Source organism: Rhizophagus irregularis, chromosome 11 (assembly GCF_026210795.1).
Source record: "Rhizophagus irregularis chromosome 11, complete sequence".
Lineage (NCBI taxonomy): Eukaryota > Fungi > Glomeromycota > Glomeromycetes > Glomerales > Glomeraceae > Rhizophagus > Rhizophagus irregularis.
The window spans coordinates 5,121,437-5,141,846 of record NC_089439.1 but is presented as its reverse complement, the minus strand read 5'-3'; the positions used below and the strand labels follow the sequence as shown (position 1 = coordinate 5,141,846).

At 26.6% G+C, this 20,410-nt stretch overlaps 7 protein-coding genes across 7 annotated transcripts; all 7 read left to right on the top strand.

Moving 5' to 3' along the window:
- Positions 1 to 2,328: 2,328 nt before the first annotated feature.
- Positions 2,329 to 2,738, top strand: OCT59_003591 (uncharacterized protein; the record flags this gene model as incomplete). The annotated part of the gene is made up of 2 exons (XM_066145712.1): positions 2,329 to 2,495; positions 2,633 to 2,738. 2 exons carry the CDS (start codon positions 2,329 to 2,331, stop codon positions 2,736 to 2,738), a joined length of 273 nt encoding a protein of 90 aa, XP_065996408.1.
- A 712-nt stretch (positions 2,739 to 3,450) lies between these two features.
- On the top strand, positions 3,451 to 4,070 carry OCT59_003590 (uncharacterized protein; the record flags this gene model as incomplete). The annotated part of the gene is made up of 3 exons (XM_066145711.1): positions 3,451 to 3,563; positions 3,644 to 3,669; positions 3,736 to 4,070. 3 exons carry the CDS (start codon positions 3,451 to 3,453, stop codon positions 4,068 to 4,070), a joined length of 474 nt encoding a protein of 157 aa, XP_065996407.1.
- A 452-nt stretch (positions 4,071 to 4,522) lies between these two features.
- OCT59_003589 (uncharacterized protein) lies at positions 4,523 to 5,716 on the top strand (the record flags this gene model as incomplete). The annotated part of the gene is made up of 6 exons (XM_025311345.1): positions 4,523 to 4,553; positions 4,622 to 4,899; positions 4,977 to 5,007; positions 5,096 to 5,316; positions 5,402 to 5,432; positions 5,523 to 5,716. 6 exons carry the CDS (start codon positions 4,523 to 4,525, stop codon positions 5,714 to 5,716), a joined length of 786 nt encoding a protein of 261 aa, XP_025172666.1.
- A 1,061-nt stretch (positions 5,717 to 6,777) lies between these two features.
- OCT59_003588 (uncharacterized protein) lies at positions 6,778 to 7,667 on the top strand (the record flags this gene model as incomplete). The annotated part of the gene is made up of 4 exons (XM_025319883.2): positions 6,778 to 6,939; positions 7,018 to 7,151; positions 7,231 to 7,256; positions 7,327 to 7,667. 4 exons carry the CDS (start codon positions 6,778 to 6,780, stop codon positions 7,665 to 7,667), a joined length of 663 nt encoding a protein of 220 aa, XP_025172667.2.
- A 1,447-nt stretch (positions 7,668 to 9,114) lies between these two features.
- OCT59_003587 (uncharacterized protein) lies at positions 9,115 to 9,512 on the top strand (the record flags this gene model as incomplete). The annotated part of the gene is made up of 3 exons (XM_066145710.1): positions 9,115 to 9,150; positions 9,231 to 9,312; positions 9,391 to 9,512. 3 exons carry the CDS (start codon positions 9,115 to 9,117, stop codon positions 9,510 to 9,512), a joined length of 240 nt encoding a protein of 79 aa, XP_065996406.1.
- Positions 9,513 to 12,622: 3,110 nt separating this feature from the next.
- OCT59_003586 (uncharacterized protein) lies at positions 12,623 to 13,850 on the top strand (the record flags this gene model as incomplete). Its single annotated transcript, XM_025319885.2, has 3 exons — positions 12,623 to 12,829; positions 12,906 to 13,044; positions 13,126 to 13,850. 3 exons carry the CDS (start codon positions 12,623 to 12,625, stop codon positions 13,848 to 13,850), a joined length of 1,071 nt encoding a protein of 356 aa, XP_025172669.2.
- Positions 13,851 to 16,868: 3,018 nt separating this feature from the next.
- Positions 16,869 to 17,603, top strand: OCT59_003585 (uncharacterized protein; the record flags this gene model as incomplete). The annotated part of the gene is made up of 3 exons (XM_025319886.2): positions 16,869 to 16,886; positions 16,957 to 17,101; positions 17,170 to 17,603. 3 exons carry the CDS (start codon positions 16,869 to 16,871, stop codon positions 17,601 to 17,603), a joined length of 597 nt encoding a protein of 198 aa, XP_025172670.1.
- Positions 17,604 to 20,410: the final 2,807 nt, after the last annotated feature.

Below are 20,410 nucleotides of genomic sequence, written 5' to 3'. Positions count from 1 at the left end.
TCTTCCCATACGAACTCTTAGAAAATCTCTTAAAAAATTTTCTATCAAAGAATCTCATACAAATTCTTCCTATACAAACTCTTAGAAAATCTTTCAAAATATTCCATACGAACTCTTCCCATACAAATGCGTAGAAATCAAAAAAAAAAAAAAAAAAAAAAAATCTCTATTTATCAAAAATATCCTATACAAATCTTAGGAAATTTCTGAAAAAAAATTTTCTATCAGATATCTCATACGAACCCTTCCCATAGCAACACTACAAAAAAGAAAAAAATATATTTAAAAAAAAAAGAAAAACCTTCTCCCTTGCTCAGCCCTCCCTTACCTCAATTCTCAAAGTCTGGCAATTTTTTTCGTCCATAAAAAAGAATTTTTTTTTTCAAATCGGATAATGATCTAGATTACGGATCACATCTCACTCAATTCAGAGTGACACAAATTGCAGGAAAAGAAGTTGATCAGCAATATTGTTAACCAATTGCTACCCGATTGCTGACTATTTGACTTATCAATTTACCGACTACGAACAGGTTTTCGGACAAATAATACGATCCGGAAATAATTTTTTTTCTCAATATTTACAATTAAAAAATTTGTAAATCGGAATGCTGTTTATCTTTATTAAATGAATGTTTTTTTAAGCCAATCAGTCACTAATTGGCTATTCATTTGGTAGCCGATTTTCATATTAAAGAATAAATAAAAATCCTAAATTCTTGAAAACTATCAGATATTGCAAACCAATCAGTAACCAATCAGTCACCAATCGGTTATGTCAGATTGGTGACCGATTGGTGACTGATTGTCAATAGTAAATTTAATATATTTATCAAAACAAACTCAAAATAGAGATGCGATCCAGATGAAATTTTACAATCCGTGATCTGCACAGATCAATCCGGATTATCATAGGATTAAATTCGGATAATCCAGATTAACTTCAAATTTTTGGGTATCTCGGCATCCAACGATCGTATAGAGATGCACTATAGCTCATTCGAATCGTTGCATTGAGACGATTCGAATGAGCTATAGTGCATCTCTGTACGATCACTGGATGCCGAGATAATTGGCAAAACGTGAAACATCGGCATTTTTATTTTACGATCATGCAAAATTTTACGTTTTGCCGAATATCTCGGCATCTAGTGATCGTACAGAGATGCACAATAGCTCATTCGAATCGTCTATGCGCAACGATTCGAATGAGCTATTGTGCATCCATGTACGATCGTTGGATGCCGAGATATTCGGCAAAACGTGAAACATCGGCATTTTTATTTTACGATCATGCAAAATTTTACGTTTTGCCGAATATCTCGGCATCTAGTGATCGTACAGAGATACACAATAGCTCATTCGAATCGTCTAAGTGCAACGATTCGAATGAGCTATTGTGCATCCCTGTACGATCGTTGGATGCCGAGATATTCGGCAAAACGTGAAACATCGGCATTTTTATTTTACGATCATGCAAAATTTTACGTTTTGCCGAATATCTCGGCATCTAGTGATCGTACAGAGATGCACAATAGCTCATTCAAATCGTCTCATTACGACGATTCGAATGAGCTATTGTGCATCTCTGTACGATCATTGGATGCTGTTTCGGATTAAAACGGATATCCTTAATCCATCCGGATGCATCCATTATCCGTTCGGATCGGATGGATAGGCGGATGATCCGAATTTTCGGATTTCGGATCGCATCTCTAACTCAAAAGCTCAGATTAAGCATAACTTGACTTGCTTTATAAAGCTATAATACTAATTTTTTGACTTTAATATAAAAATCAGATATTGTAAACCAATCAGTAACCAATCAGTCACCAATCGGTTATGTCAGATTGGTGACCGATTGGTGACTGATTGTCAATAATAAACTTAATATATTTATCAAAATAAACTCAAAAGTTCAGATTAAGTATAATTTAACTTGCTTTATAAGACTATAATGCTAATTTTTTAACTTTAATATGTAAATCAAATATTGTAAACAAATCAGCAATCAATCAGTCACCAATCGGTCATATGACCGATTGGTGACTGATTGACAATCTATGCCTGGTTGGTGACCGATAGGTAACAGATTGAAAGAATCGGTCACTAATAGGTAACCAATCAGTCACCAATCAGTCATATGACCGATTGATGACTGATTTTTCATATTTCGACCTGTGTAAAGTATCTTACGCAAGAGAGGGGTGAACAAATTTGTCCAGATGATATAATAGACGTGTTTAGAGGTGGTAAAACTGCGAAAATAAAGCAAAAAAATGGGATAATTTGCCAGTATATCCAACTGAAAAAAGAAAAGTATTGAAAATGAAGGAATTAGTTCAGTTTGCCTTAGCAGATTTAGTAGTTCGTGGTTTAGTTCAAGAAAAAATTATATTGCGAAAAACATTTGAAGGTAGTAAAGGTTTATCTAGTAGTATTGTTGTAATAGGTGTAGTACCTGGTGCACAAGCAAATGCTAATATGCAAACATGGTATTATTTTGTAAAATAATTTTAGCAGAAATTACAATAAATCTGATTTATTATTGTTTTTGTTACACAAAAAAACCAAAAAAAAATTCGCCATGTGCACTATAATAAAAATGATCGACATTGACTCTACCCTTAAGGGATAATGAAATCGACATGATTTGCATATTTATTATAAATCAACAATCCATTAATCAGGGGGGTAATGGGGCAATGGTCAAAGCAAAACAATACATTATTTCATAAAAATATATGACGATATAGTCAATATATGCATGCATGTTAATATTTTTTAATATCAGCATCTTATTCAAATGATTTTCTCATTTATTCCGTATTCTAATATTTGGACGATGGCAGAGATAATTGTATGTAACACATAAACAAATAATCTATCTATCTAAAAAACAATAGTAATTGGGGCTCATTTATGAAAAAAATATTTCCTTGATAATGTAACGTTACATATTGCACAATCTCTTTTGTAATTAATTTACTTAAATGGGAAAATAAATATTTAGTGATTTTCATCACGAGTATTACAGTAATGTCAGGTGGATATTGACAAACCAAAATTTAGTGTACGAGTTCAATATTGAAATAAACAATGACAATAATAAATTATTGCGATGTAATACCGATTACCGATCAGTCAAGTAAAGACCAATGAACGAATTAGATAATTTACTACGAAGATTAGAATATAAAAAGGATAAAGAAGGCCTTTCATTCTTTAAACAAAGTGAAAGATTTCCTATTAATTAATTGATACACTGTACAGTGCTGCAAATATATACAAAATGGGGAAATTTATAAAAAAATCGATAAAGAGAAATCAAATATACAAAAAAATAAATTCGGACGTATGTCAAATCAAATTTATTTTATAATATGAAATTCGAATTTCATAAAAAATTAATTTAATTATTTGTAGGGAAATAAAACTATAAAAAATTATATGGCTGAGTGGGAAAAAAAAGGAAAAATAATTAAAACACCTTTTGTAGAATTGTCTAAAAAATTAAAAGACGAGCACGAGCTTAACTTTGAATCAAAAGCAATTTGTGATTAGTAAGTAATTTTTATGGATAATTTTATTAATTTAAAATAAAAAAGAAAATTAAAAATTTTTTTTACATTATAAATTTTAGTTGGTGGAATATCCTTGATCCACGCCGTAAGTCTTAAAATTCTGTGTTCTTTTTTAAAGAATTAAATTAACATTTTATCTTAATTATTTTAGTTGAACATTCACCTTACTCTAAAGAAGAGAAGGATCATATCTATGAATGGGCAAATAAATATCAAGAAAATGGTAATATTCAATGGACGCTTTTACAAGCTGAGATGGAAACGAAATTTGGTAAATTTCGCGCGAGAAATGAACTCAAAAACATCTGGAACGTTAAAAAAAGACAACTTGAGGCTAAAAGTAGCAATCTTAAAAAGGAAGATGATAAAAATGAAGGTGAATGTGAATGTGAGGATGAGCTTAAATATGATAAAACCGATGTTGAATATGCAATTGAGGATAAAGGAAAACATGCAATTCAATTCCTTATAAATCCGTCTAAATAGTGTATGAAAACCCCAAAAAAATATAATTTTTAAATATAATGACAGCACCGGATTATTTTATTATAGGTTTATATTATTATTACTTAAATATTTTAGACAGAATAAAATACTTTTACATTCTTTTTTTCGATCAAAATTTCTAAACAAGACGCTTTATTATAAAATATATTGCGTAACATAACAAAATGTCACTATAATTGAAATGATCAACATTATTAAAAAATTTCCGAGGGGTGGTACATGAAAGGTAAAATGGTACTGTAAACGTAATTGTGTTAACTAGATAATCTATAATCTACAATCTAATATATGTATGGTACATACCCCATAGTAGTACATTATTTTAATAAATATTAATAAATACGATTTATAAAGGTTGCATTAATTTCGTTCATAAATCATATAAAAAAATTTTTTGACAGAAAAAAAAAATCATAATTTTTAATAGCAAAATGAGATATACAAATTATTTAGAGCCACTTAGTAAGTTAATTATACCATTTATTTATTTATTTATAAGAATTTAAATTAACTTCTCTTATTCTGTTTAGTCAACCAAGTTAACCGTGGTCCATTCACAGATAGTGAGAAAAACTACATTTATGAATGGGTTAGTAGTCGTCTAAAGGATAAGGATAGTGACATGATTCGATGGGAACTTTTACAAAATGAAATTCAAAAAGAATATGGTCAATTCCGTTTACGAAATGATCTTAAATACCAATGGAATTGTAAGAGAAGACAAATTTCGCGGAAGTGTATTACAGATACAGAATATCTTTCTACTCTTCATGAAGATGACGAAAGAACACCACAATCTAACCTCACAGTATGTTAATTAAAGTGATATTTATTAATTTATTTATTTATTTCAACGAGAATAACGATTGTTATTTTGAATTTTAGGAGGAGAAAATAAATTGTATGGAGCCACTTGGTAAGTTAATTATCTATAGACTTATTTATTTATCTAAAAAAAAATATTAAATTAACTTCTTTTGTTCTTTCCGTTTCCTTCTGTTTAGTCGGCAAAGTTAATCATGATCCATTCTCAGAAAGTGAGAAAAGCTACATTTATGAAGATTGTGACGTGTTTCGAAGGGGTAAATTCTGTTTACGAAATTATCTTAAATATCAATGGAATCGTATGAGAAGACAAATTTCGCGGCTATATAATACACCAAATACAGAATATCTTCCTATTCTTAATGAAGATGATGAAAGAACACCACAATCTAATCTCACTGTATGTTAATTAAAGTGATAATATTTATTTATTCATTTATTTATTTATTTCAACGAGAATAACAATTGTTATTTTTAATTTTTAGGAGGAGAAAATAAATTGTATGGATCCATTTGGTAAGTTAATTACCTATAGACTTATATATTTATTTATCTAAAAAAAATTTAAATTAACTTCTTTTGTTTTTTCCGTTTCCTTCTGTTTAGTCTGCATAGTTAATCATGATCCATTCTCATATAGTGAGAAAAGCTACATTTATGAAGATTGTGACGTAATTCGATGGGAACTTTTACAAAGTAAAATTCAAAGAAAATATGGTAAATTACGAAATGCTCTTAAATCCAAATGGAATCGTAAGAAAAGACAAATTTCACGGCACATATTCTTTCTAATATTATAACTTTTTCATGAATATGATAACAATCTAACTTCAAAATTAATTTAAAATTAAATTTAAAAAACTTTTTATTTACATAACGACAAAACATGTAATTAATATTTTTAATATTTAAAATAATAAAATTTTTTTCGAACTTATTTAAATTTCATTATATTATTGGATCGATTTTATTATTTGGCCGTAAATTAACAAAGTAAATTTTAAATGTTGGACCAAAAAAAAAAATTTTTTTAACAATAATGAGATCGAAAAGAATTTTTAGGTAGTACCTAAAAAATTTTATTATTATGAATTTACAATGAATAAATTATTTTTTTTGCATATCAATAATTGTAAAACCAGTAAAATTAAATGTCGCTAATTTTAAATGAAAATAATGACTTAATCAATCGGTCCTGCATCTAAAAAAGGAATTGGTCAGGTCAAGGTCATGAGATCACTCAATAGACTTCAATTAAAACTCGGGTTAGGAAATGATGTGCATTAATTTTTTTATATATTATTATTTATATGATCATCTACTCAAATCTACATCTAGTAGTACACCATTGTCAAAAGTACAGGATATCAATGATCATTATTCATATGAATAATTGTCTCATGTCATCAAGTCATTACATACATTACAAATCTTTATTTGGAACCGATCAAAAGATATACAATTATCTAATTTGGTAAATCAATTTAGTAATTTACAATGAATGTTAAAAATGATTAACAAATCGGATCTTCATTTTTTTTATACTGACCGCATTTATTGTAAAATAAAGTTTAATATTGTTGTATTATTTAACATTTAGTTCAACAATTTCAACAATGAATAAATGAAAATGCAATTTTTTTGTTTTTACCCCCCCTCGGTAGATCCTCTTGTGATCATTTTCCCAAAAATATTTAACAATACATAATCTAAATATCGTTTATCCTTCTATTATGTGTCACACGATTTCTTTTATAAAAAGTGCTCGATCGCTCTTTATCTTTTATCCTTTTTTTTTCATACTATTTTCTTTTTGTTTAGTAAATCAAACAAAAAACCTTTTTTTTAAAAAAAAAACAAAATGGAGATGAAAAACCACGACTTTGCTGACCACGATATAAAAGACCACGAAAAAATTGATGACGATAAGAGTGTTGAAGATAGCGAAAGTACTGAAGAAGTGAATAAGGATGTTGCCCTCAGGAAGAATACCAATAGAATACATAAAACAATAAGTGAAGAGGTATGTTATAGAACAAATTTAAAATTTAATGAAAGAAAAAAATATTCCCATTTTTAAAATTAATTTTTAACTTTTTAGGGTAAGAAAATTATAGTAGATTATATGGAAGACTGGAAAAAAGAAAGAAAACCTAGTAATCCTTTTAAAATATTGGCTATAAAATTAAAGGATAGTTGTAACTATGACTATAATTCAAAAGCTATTTGTGACTAGTAAGTTATCAATTCATTTATTACGAGTGATTTTTTTTAAAAAAATAAATTAATTAACTTTTTATTTTATAAATTTTAGTTATTGGAATATGCTTGATCCTTGCCGTAAGTTTTAAAAATTCTATTTGGTTTTTTTATTAAATGATTGAATTAACCTCTCATTCAATTTATATAGTCGTCAAGGGACCTATTCCTCCGGAAGAGAGAAAACGTATTTGCGAATTGGTTGAAGAATATCTAAGAACAAACGGCTCTATTCCATCCCAAATTCCATGGAAGGGTTTACAACCTAAGGTGCAAACGGAATTTGGTAAATTACGCTCGCGAAATAGTCTTAAAAATGTTTGGAACTCTAATAAAAGGCGTACCAAAAGATTAGTTAAAAGAAATGACCAACTCGCTTTTCCAATTAATGAATCTGGAACTTACACCAAACAAGAAAAACTTGAACTTCGATACCTGTTGAATAAAGAAGATGAAAATGATAAAAATGAAGATATGGATTTAGATAAATAAGTGTTAGACTAGTAATTTATTATTTTAGCTGTAATCTTTATATTTTCTTTTTTTCGTAATTTGTTATTTTTATTTTTATTTTTATTTTTATTTTTATTTTTCTTTTCTTTTTTCTTTTTCTTTTTTTTTTAATTATATTTTCTTAAAAACTTAAAAAAAAAATTATTTTAAAAATTAATATGTAATTATCTTAATAAAAAAAAAATTTTTTTACTATCATAATCCTCTTGTTTATGTCAGACCAGTAATTTAATTTGGACTATATTTGAACAATATAAATATTACATTTGCATCTTTGCATCGCCAAACTTTATTATAATGTAAATAAACATTACTGTATGGACACAAATCATAATAAGCCATTATTTATTATCAAATGTTAATCAAGCAAAATGAGAACGAATTTGGTATTAAATCAATGAAAAAGAAAGATTCATACTAAATTAGATAAGATCAGCTCACATCATTTGTAAAATCCAGACCGATCTGCGACATAATTGATCATTATGCCAAGTGTCAGGTACTATGAAGTACTGGTACACGTGCTTCAGAGATGTATTACAAAAAAAGCTTTCATTTTGACATAAAATAAATAAATAAAAATTTTTTTTCATTTTAAGTGTTATAATTCTTTGCTGCGGTCAATTTAAATGTGGAATCGTACCATAGTAAGGCTTTTCATATTTATTTTACATATTCATAAATTTATTTTAAAAAATACTTTTTTTATCAAAGTTTAAGATTATTAATACTGACTAATACATAGATAAAATAGGATTTTTTTTTTCTCTTTTATTATAAATACGATTATTGCTTAATTTACAAATAATTGACCAGTAAATAATGTTGTGAGACAAGATTGTAAATTAATAATGTATAATCGCTCCCTAAACATGTTTAATCCATTTTTATTCCATTCAATAAACAATATTTAATCAAGTTCAATAGCGTCATTGTTTTGAGTGAATGTTGATCATTTGATAGACTTTAAATTTGAGTGGAACAATTTGCCGATCCATGTGGATTGACTTCGATAGATTGACAATGAAAATTTAGCCTAATCAGATCATTTTCTTATTAAGTATCATAAGATTTTATTTTATTTATTTTTGTATTTATTGTAAAATAAAGTTTAAACAATTGAATAATTATGTAATAATTTACCCCTATGTGGATTGAATCGATTTATTTGCTTAAATTATATTATTTGTCATACAATTTTCCCATGAGATTAGATTTAAATAGCGTTTATCCAATACGATAATTATAATAATTATATATATATATATAAGGTGATATTATTTATCTTTCATTCTCTTTTACCCTTTTTTTCCCTCGAATAATTCAAATATTGAAAATAAAGATTAAAAAAATTAAATCAAAGAATTTCTACTTGAACTCATTTACTATCAAATAACAATAAATATTTTTCAAAAAAAAAAAAATCATGTCGTTGATACTGTCGCCACATTTATCAGTTTGTGTATGTTTTAATTATTAAAAATAATTTTTTTTTATTCGTAAAGAGCAAGTAAATTTATTTATTTATTTATTTTTTTTTAGTACAGAAAAATAATAGATTGGATAAGGAAGTGGTGCAATAAAGATAAGAGAATGCCACCGAATACACTAAATGAGAAAATAGGTACAAATGAAAAAATAAATACATGTAATGATACATGTAAAAAATCAACGCCGACCTTTCATTTTGTGAACCTTTTAGAGTTTTTTCCAAATCTTGGTATATCAGACGATACTACCACCTCGGATAAGGGCACTAAACTTTGGGATGAAATGAAACCAAATATTACAATTCTAGCGGATGAAATGAAACCAATAATATAGCTCAATGTGTGCTCATTCGGCAGGCCGAAATTCTATTTTATGTGTATATAGTTCAATTTTTTAAAAAAAGTGTTTAAATAATAAACCAACAATCGGATTTTATTTCATACATGTATATACTGTATATATACAGTATTTCAGAATTTGTTTTTTTTTTTAAAAAAAGTATTTAAAATAACTTAATAAAGTGGTAATACCTAATTAATCGCAGGCATTTAATTGTATTAATAAACATTTTTAAATCTTTACTAAATCCACTGGAATGTTAATCAACATACTGTATATATTGTACAAAAGTACTTATTTTACTATATCTGATATGTGTTTATATTTGAAGTTTGTTTTTTAATGATATCATAAATCTCATCAAAGATAAATAATATTCAGAGATATTAAGTCATAATATAAATTTAACGTTGATTTCTTAAAGAGTACTATGTATTTTAATCTCGGTCTTAGCAAACCTATCTTATTTTTCTACGCCCAATTAATTAAATTATTCATACTGGCATCCAAAAAAAGTAATGATTTATATACCAATTGTTGAAAATAATTTATTGTTTCGAAATTATCTGAACGATGTTCCAAAATTTCTAACTATAATATACTGTTTCCTTAACACGATTGTTAAAAATTATGGAGCCCCTTAAAATGAAGCACTCGTTTATTGTAGTTGTACTCTTCCTTAACACGATTGTTAAAATTATGGAGCCCTTAAAATGAAGCACTCGTTTATTGTAATTGTACTCTTCCTTAATACGATTGTTAAAAATTATGAAAATATGAAGCACTATGATGAGATACTACTGTATATGCATTATGCGGTGTAACTCGGGAAAATTTGCCTTAGATTTTTTTTTTTTTAAAAAAAGGGACTGAACCTTAACGAGAAGTCTTCTGGAAAAAAAGAGATGGTCTATTTATATATGTAATTGCATCATGTGACAAAAAAAATTCGGATGGACCTAACCTATTTTCTACATGATTTGGATGTTAAAATTAAAAATTTTTCATTCAAAAAATTAAAGCGGTTTAATTCGATTTAATTAACTAAAAATAGGATGTGAGTGAAAGCCTTTAATATTTACTTAAGAAAAATTTAAATATATCTTAATTTGTAAAATTATGAAACAAAATGAATCTAAATAAGCTATTGAACAAAGAGGATCTTCGTTAGCAAAGTTATTAAAATGGAATCAAACAAAGTGATATTCACAACTAACATTTACACAGAACGCCATATCATATTGGCGAAATTTCCGGCTTTTGGATTCGATTATTTATCCTATTTTGGTTGGAACCCTTGAGTCTTGGCAAGGGGACGCTACCTTTTAACAATTGTTTGAAGTAGGGATCGAAGGTTATAATCACGTGACTTATTGTTTTTCGGACTAAACTTTCGAAAAGTAGCGAAATTGATTCTTTTTAATTGAAGGTTATAACACATAAATAGTGGATAAGTTCAAAAATCCTTTTTCTTATCTCGAATTTAAATAGCAGGAAGAATTTATTTGACCAATAAAACCTAATTGACTAAACTTTTTTTATAATGCGATTTCAAATTTTCACTCAAAATATTAAAATATAATTTTTTTGAATCTTTATTTTTTCTCAATTCACAAACCTTCGATAATATAGAAAAGAATTTATCGAGTAAACGTATGTATGAATTCTTCGAGGATCTATTGTAACTTTCGCTTCTAAGTAATTAAAAAAAAAAATAATGAATTTATTGTATTCTAGACAAAAATAAGATAAACTTGTCCATAATCCATTGTTTAAGTGTTAATTCAATTTATTATTTTATTCATTTGAGAAAATTATTAGTATTTTCTTTCTTTTAAGCTTTCTCTTCTATAAATAATTTATCCAACAATATCTTATAAGCGCCTTTAAATAAAATATAATTATCAGTGCGTTAATGTAAGGTATTGTGAGAATTGTCTTTCAAGTGCAAAGACAAAAAAGTGATACAGTATAATATCGTGGTAATTTATCCTATTTTATTATATATCCACAGTTAATTATCCTGGATATAAAGTATCTCCGAATTATTATAATAATATTTTATCCAGGATATAATTATTACTTATTGGATGCAATATAGCCCATACCAATAGGGATGTTCATTTCTGGTCGGATTATTTTCGGTCAACTATATTGGTACCAATAGAAATAAGGTCGTTATTTATGATCCAAATTAAAAATATAGAATTTTAAAAGTTTGGATACATAAATATCTAGTCAATATAAGATAAACCAACAAATTGGCCACAAGCGGCCAGAAATGAACAGGATGTACTTTAAAAAAAAATAAAGGAACGTTAATATGACGTTTCTAATTATTATAAACAAAAAAAAAATATCTTAAATCCGACGATTTAATAATGCTTGGGACATTTGGACGATGAGATCTCGAGCATAATCTAAATCAAAAAATAAATGATGTATAATCTCTCAATTATTGAATCAAATTATCATTAATTATGATATTTTTAGATAATATAGTCGGATAAAATTAGAGTAGCGATTTTTAATTAAAAAGTTGTCATATAATGTATAAATTCATTTCAGGTAAGGATACGCAGATCAGAACGAGATTTGCATATATATATATATATTATATATATTTATAATATATATATATATATAAAAATACAGTTTAGTAAAAAATTTATATGAATAATATTTTATTTTACTCTATATTACGTATTTATATTATTGCATTATTATTGCATTAAATCGATTCAATAATTCTTAATTTAAAATTGTAATTTAAATTATACCATAATTTAAAAACGTTTGTCAATAATTAATTTATTATATCCTTTCATATTTGAAATCTAACTTTTATTGGGATGTTAACAATGAGATTTAATATTAGATAAACACTTTATCTTGTTGTAAATAAATCAATCCCTTTGAATGCTTTAAATGCAGCATTCATTCATTCATATTAATAAATAATATAATAAGGAGTTACTTAAGAAGTATTAAACATAAATAGAGGCGTTTTTTTTTAAAAAATGAATTTAGGCAAAAAGCTTGTTCATTATATCCAGCCTTTTGTTCTTCATTAATAATCAATTTCAACATTATAAAGTTTAATAATGTATCCAAATTTGAGTGAAAAAGAATCAGCGAGGAAAATAATTAAAGAAGAATCTACGAAGGATGCACTTTTGTTCGATAAAGAAAAACCCGTAAAGGAAATAAAAAAGAGGATCAATGAAGGAATCAAGAAAAAATTGAAAAATAAGAAACCACGAAAGTTCATGAAAGGTGTAAAAAAGAGAAGATCTATTTTCGATGAAGAAGTATGAAATTTGTTTTTTTTTAAATTTTTTTCATAAATTTATTATAATTAAAATTTTGTTACATTTTTGTCTGCAGAGTGATCAAACTATTTTGGATAAGATGGCAGAGTTTGAAACAAAGAAAGAACGCAGCCCGTTCGTGGAAATCGCTAAAATAATTCCTTACGATCAACGTCAAATTTGTAATCGCTGGCGAAACTACCTTAACCCAAAATGTAAATAGTGGAATCTTTTTGTTAAAACCCTTTTTTTTAAAAAAAAAATTGATTTTTTTTTCTGGCCTCATTATTAATTAGTATGCCATGCTCCTTTGGGAGAAGGAGAAAAACAGTTTATTAACAAATGGATTTCAAAAAGGGAACCATCAACTAAAACGAAACCTAATTCAGGAAAAATTTTAAAGCGTAAAAAGTATGAAAAACCAATAGAATGGAAAATTTTACGTCAAGACTTAGAAAACGAATTTGGCCTTTTCAGATCGGAAAACATCATAAAAAATTATTGGTATCCTAACTTAAAAATTAAAGAAAAAGAAGAAAATAATGATCTTAAAGTAATTCAAGAGGATATAGAAGAAAATGAAAACATGATCGTGTCATCTCCCTGTGAGGATGCAATGGTTTCTAATAACGTGTACAATAATACAGCACGTATCACTATCATGTCTCCACCTCATAGTGTTTCACGATCTCTTTCTTTACCTCCTATTTCTTCTATTTTGAATAATCTTCCTCCACCTCAACGAAGTCACACGTTACCTTCCATCTCGGGTATTCCTCCTCGATTCCTTGATGATGATTCCACACAAAGTCGTACATTACCTCCTATCTCTTCTATTTGGAATAATCCTTCACAATGTTTCATATTACCTTCCACATCTTTTATTTCGAACGAGCCCTCTTGTCTTTATTATTATTCCACACAAAATCGTCCCAGATTACCTCCCCCCTCTTCAATTTCAGATATGACTCGACCCCTTGATTCTTTTTATCAACGACAATTGGGACCATTACGCCGCTAAAAATATATATAAAAAATTCATGATTATTACTTTGTGGAATCTTATGTTGATTATTAATTATACTTACTTTTAATGCCCTAATCTTCTTTCTTCTTTCTTAATCTTGGACAAAACTTATTCATTTCACACCAAAAAAAAAAATTATTATTAATCTTTTTTCACTACGTCACAATTTCGGTTCTCTTCTCTTCTTGATCTTTTTTTTTTGTATTATCATTTTTGGTTTGGATAGAATTTTTTTTTCTCATTTTAACACAAAAAAAAAAAAAAAAAAAATTAATTATAATCGTTTCTTATTCCTGTTCTTTCTAAAAAAAAAAAATACATATATATAATATAGATTATTAATAATTATGTATTTCATACATCTTAATTTCTGTTCTATCCTCTTTCTTCTTAATCTTTCTTTTACATTATCATTTTTGTTCAATTTTTTTTTCAAAAAAATTAATCGTTTCTTTTTCCTTCTCTCTTTTTTAATTCTTGGCTTAATATTCAAAGAAATTTAATAATTACACTTACGTTTTTTGCTATTTCTGTTCTCTTTTTTTTTCGTTTTAATCTTTCTTATATATCATCTTTGGTTTTGGATAGAATTTTTTCTCATTTAATACTAAAAATAAAAGTCGGGCTAATATTCAGAAAAAAATAATAATGTAAAACTTAGTTTTCTCTTTTCCTTTTCTATTAGTTCTTTTAAATAGAACCTTTTTTTCATTATATAGTATTCTAAAAAAATAATAACCAAATTAGTTAATGTAATGTTTGATTTTTTTTAATTTTTTTTTATCTTCTTTTTTGTTTCTTTTAATTTTTGAGATTTTTTGAAAAAATTTCATTTTTGGGTTTCTTTGGGTGGATGGTTAATTGGAAAAAAAGCAAAAAAAAAAAAAATATAAAATAAATTGAAAAAAGAAAAAAATATATATATATATAAAATAACTTTAATAACTTTTTTTTTATTCAAAAAAAAAGAGCAAATAAAATTAATAAAGTATTTTTTTTATTTTTATGGTATATCTATCTGTCTTGTGGATATAATATTACATATTGAGTTATTTTGACAAAGTTGACAAAGAGAACAAAGGGAACTTTGGGTAGAAGTCATTCACGTTTTATTTACACAAAGTATGATATACATTTGACATGACAATGTCACACAAAACTATCAACCCGAACGGTTAAAGAAATAATAAAAAAGTTCATACAATTGTTGCTATACTTATTTTTCATTATCTTTGTGATTCACATCATTTTAAAAACTTTTTTTTGATCCAATAAATGTGGTCGAAAAGAACAAAGAAAATTATGAAAAATTATTTATTTAAAGCGTCCAAATTCTAGAGTTTGAACTTTGAATTTCTTTTTTTATAAAGTAAAAAATCCAATTACAATTAGTTACTTTAATATCACTAACAGTAAGAATTTAAATCCATTTACAATCGTTAAAAACAGGAGAATTTTATATAAACTGGCTTCTTCTAGTCGCATTCTCGGAGATTTTCCCTAGAAAAGTATATAGAATACGACACAGTTTTATAAAAATTATCTCATACTTCAAATATCAAACTCAAACTCAATTTACGGAGATTCATGACCCTTGTAAGGGTGGATACGTAGAATAATTTGTGTACGAGATATCTCTGAATTCAAATTTCTTGCAAAAATCTTACAAAGTTCGATCGATGCGGAATATCGAAATAACTTTGGCCAAATTTCTAGTGCTGGCCAGATTTAACAAATGTATCACGTGATCAATATACTCACTTGCGGCGGCGTGCGCCACACCTAATGGCGGTAAAGATCGCCGATCTGTTTTTTAAGATTTTGTTTTTTTTAGATAAAAAAATCGGTAACATTGATCATTATACATTATATTAAACATAAATTTGTCTCGTTCAAATTTATTATAAATTGTATTATATTTGAATATTTACTTTGAAAACGAAGTAAATATGTAAGATACATCATTGTATTACATTTGCAGATTTGCATTGTAAATAATTCTAAATTTGACATTATACTCATTCACATTCATACAAGACAAAAAAAGAAAAATTAAAATGAAATCATACAAAGGGACTTTCTTTATGTACATGGGAAAATTATGTATATATAAAAATGGAAATTTTAAATGGTTTAAATATTTTTATATTAGTATTTATACTATATAATATTAATAATATATAAATAAAAAGTAAAATCCAAGAATCTTTACTTTTAGAATGAAATTTTTTATTTTATAGGCTAGGCGAAAAATTACAAATATTTATTAAACAATATCTGCGCATTCCTTGTTAGATATTTTAGTATACAGATTCAATAAATTATTAAAGAATATATTTTTATTGTATATCGAATATACATAAAAATATATACTTTATGCTTGTATTCTAACGAGTCAAAATAGATCTACTTCATCCTTTCAACATCCTTTCAACACTTAATTTGGTGTATATTGAATGGAACCTTTTAAAAAATATATTATTAAAATAATTGAACTTTATTCTTTAATTCGTATATAATATTGTAATTAATAAATATACAGTAAATATATGTATTAAATAAAAAATCTTTATTAAAATGTATATTTTGATTTAACCAAAAATAAAGTGAATAATATATACTTTATATTACTGTAATATGCATCTGGTTTTTGAACTGGTACATAATCTTGTAATTGAAAGATATAATACTTTATTGAAAGGACATTCAATATTCCTCTTATTAGGATATATATTATACATCAGCCAGAAAAAGAGAATTTAAATAAATAAATAAATATATATTTTAATTTATGTATATATTTTTTATTATAACTGGTTTTTTTACCTGATCTTGTTTATTAAATATCAAATACGTTCCTTTGGTACGCGCAGAAAATTAAAGATTTATATAAGGAGTGTCTTCGGGAATTCCCCTAAATTTTATTCATTATCAAATTTCTTATTTTTGATTGTGAATAATAAAAAAAAATAATAATAATAACTCAAAACTTACCAACAAATTCTTCCTATAATGCTGTCACCTCAGGATGTAAGTTGAAATGATTATTATCAAATTATTATTGTTGTTGATATTAACTTAATTACACGGATTTTTGCAGAGGCACACCGTTTTACTTGAATTAAAACGTTTAAGACGTATTGGAAACGTCCGTGATCCGTTTGTAAGGATTAGTAGAATCCTTAACAACAGATACACTGCTAGCCAGATTAGTAATTACTATCGTAATTATCTTAACCCTGAACGTGCGTATATTTATTGGATTGTTTACTTTCACGTTCTCGTTCTCATCCAATATATTCTCTTTTATTAGTTAACCTTGATGATTTAAACGATGATGAAGAGTATTTTATTGACGATTGGATTTTATGTAATAGGACAGAAAATGGGACAATACGATGGACGTCTCTTATTAAAGATCTAAGAAAACGATTTGGCTTTCTTAGATCTGAAAATATGGTCAAGAACTACTGGTATACAAAACAGAAACGTTCTAGAAACTCAAGTCAGAGACGTAGACGCTTATCAACTTCTTCAAGATCTTCAAGAAGATCAAGCACCTTTACCATCGCATCAACCGTTATTCCTGTAACTACTATCACCTTACCATTCGATCCAACTGCCTTGCTTACTCCTCCTCATCATGATGACTATACTTACCATCAGCAACATAATTATTTATTACCCACTTTACAATGTAACTTTTACCCAAAAGAAGACAAATTCCTCTTTAAAAAATTCTTGTAAAATAATGCATTTATTTGTACAATATGCAATGTAAAGTACATGTTTTTTTCTTATTCGTTCTATTATCTGTAATTATTTGTAAAAAAAAAATTATGTTTATTTTCTCCTTAATAAAAAATTCATTTTGTATTGTAAAGAATCGCTCATTTATACTGTAAATTGTAAAATTAAAGAGAATTAATGGGAAAGATAAATATCAAAAGAACATATGAAATTAATAAGACGACAAATAAAAAAGAAATTCGAAAAAACACTAATAACGGAATAGTCATGTTAAAAAAATGGCATATTTATAATAAAAAAACGAAAGATAGGATACGTCCCCGTATCTTCACGCTATTTTACTAAATATAGTCTTAAAATAATGAAAATCTATTAACAATGAAATTTTTTAAAAAAATCACTCATGGGACATTGATAAAGGAAATGGGAATGAAAAAAAAGAAATTTCTATTAAAAGTATATGTTGATATTTAATAGCTTTAAAAATTTAGGTCATAAAAAGTATATAATTGAAATAATGGATTATTTTAACTTTCGTTCTTGTTCTTTTAAATATCAAATTCAATCGATCACATCACTATGATTGCTTGGGATACAAAAATCTATTTTTAGGTAAAAAGTTATTTTATCCTTGTACCAAATGACCAGTAATGAAATCTCATGATCTTGATAAAATTTTTTTTCATGGAGCGTAACAGTAACGTATCATCAAATCTTTACTATAATTCTTTTTTTAAAATAATTGCTCTATCCTTAAAAGAACGCTAATTAGGAAAGTATTTCAATGTTTTATGATGTGTGTTACTTCATTCGTTCATTTATGATCGCCAAAAATAGAAATGTGTGAATGAATGAATGAATTAAGCTTATCTTGAAAATATTTAAGAGTCAGATTACGGAACAGCTAAATAAGGTAATAAAAACAAAGAGGGCCCCGTAAAATTATTCCCGGGTATTGCACTCTTTCTTTCAATATTTTATAAAAAAAGAATCCATTAACATTTAATAATTATTAACCTTTTTCCTTGTTTTCTCTTTTAGGATGAAAATATTCATTATTTAATCATAAACTCCTATTTTTCAATTTTGATTAATCGAAATCTTTTCTTTTTTAGAAAAACAAGTAATAAGAAAATTTTCTTCTTTCCAACATTGTTGGAACCTGCATAAGATTTCAGGCCGGTATGAAATCTGTGCCAGGTTAGTGTCGATCACTATTATAATAGGAAGGGGTGATGTTTACGCGTCACCTGATCACGTGCAGCCACGAGTTCAAAAACACTAAGTATCTGAGGGACAATTTTTTTAGTGCCAAAATTTTATTTGTCACCACACTAACCTGGCACAGATTTCAGACGGGCAGATTTCAATGGGAACTGCGTGTCATACACGTAGGACAACTAAATTCGTAAGATCTGCTCATCTGCACGTTGTCTGATTATCCATTGATTGGTTCAATCTTCACAGATGTTGCGTGAAATTCAGCAAGTTAGATTACCAAAATCGTCAAGATCACGTAAAGGAAAAAAATATTTTTTCCCACAGAAAAATTTTTGAAGAAAGAAAAGAAAGGAGGGAGGAAATACGTAATAACAAAAAGAAAGTAAAAAGTAGGAATAAACGCTATACAATAGCTAAACCAAATATAAATTTATGTATTACAAAATATCTATTATTATCAAGGGTTCTCTTTCAAATAAAACTCGTTAAGGTGTGTCTATTTTTTCTCGTATAAAAATTATTTTAGTGATGGCAAAAGTTTTATCGAATAAATTTCGGACCGAATACATTATTTCGAGTTAACAACAGTTAAAAACTTCTTCGGATTTTTCAAAAGCGCACTGCGTCACACTAGTAGAAGCTGTCTTTTAATCTTTAGATTATCAATTATTACGCCAAGATTTCTAAAAATAATGCTCTATTCCCTAAATTGGAATTTTACCATGACTTTTTCTTTTAAAAAAATGTGATTTCTTCAGAAAATGTATTAAAAAAAAAAAAAAAGAATAAAAAAAAAACGAAATTTTTATTTTTCAAATATTTTTTTTCCTTGGTTTTTTTTAAATAAAAGACTCAAAAAAATAAACTATAAGTAACGTATCAAAAAAACTATAGATAACAAATTTGAAATAAACGAACAAGTTCTTAAAGCACAAAAAATCGTAACGACATGCTAAAGAAGTTTTCCTTATGGCTATTAACTCGATAAAAAATAATCAATAGTAAGTAAAATAATTAATATAAAAAAAAAAATCTTTATGATTTTTAATATATTATTTTTTTAACATGAAGCCGTGAATAAGTTAACAGGTTTTGGTAATAATTATTATATAAAATATATTTAACAATTCAAGTATGAGACAATTACAGCTTTTAAAAAAGACATACGTCAAATATGGCGTATTTATGGAAAAACAAGTAGAGATTATTGGTTAGAACGATATGCTAGGCTCATTACCGATTGAAATAAACATAATATAAAGGTAATATGTCAAATACTATTAGTGAATAATTAATTTACTTTATATTGAAAAATATAGATGAAGATATAGCATTTAAATGATTTATATCATCTTTTTAAATGGCCGAATGTATATATCAATTTACTAAAAATAAAAATTTCTATTAATTCTACTATATTAGAAAACCAGGTCTTCGTGCAAGTCTAATAAAAAGACACAAAAGTTCACAGATATCGCTTCTAACATAATTTCTGTAATGGATTCAGACCATTAAGAAAGTTGAAGAAAATGAAGATGTTTAACAATGAAAATCAAAGAAGCTGTAAAGAAAGTAGCGGATAC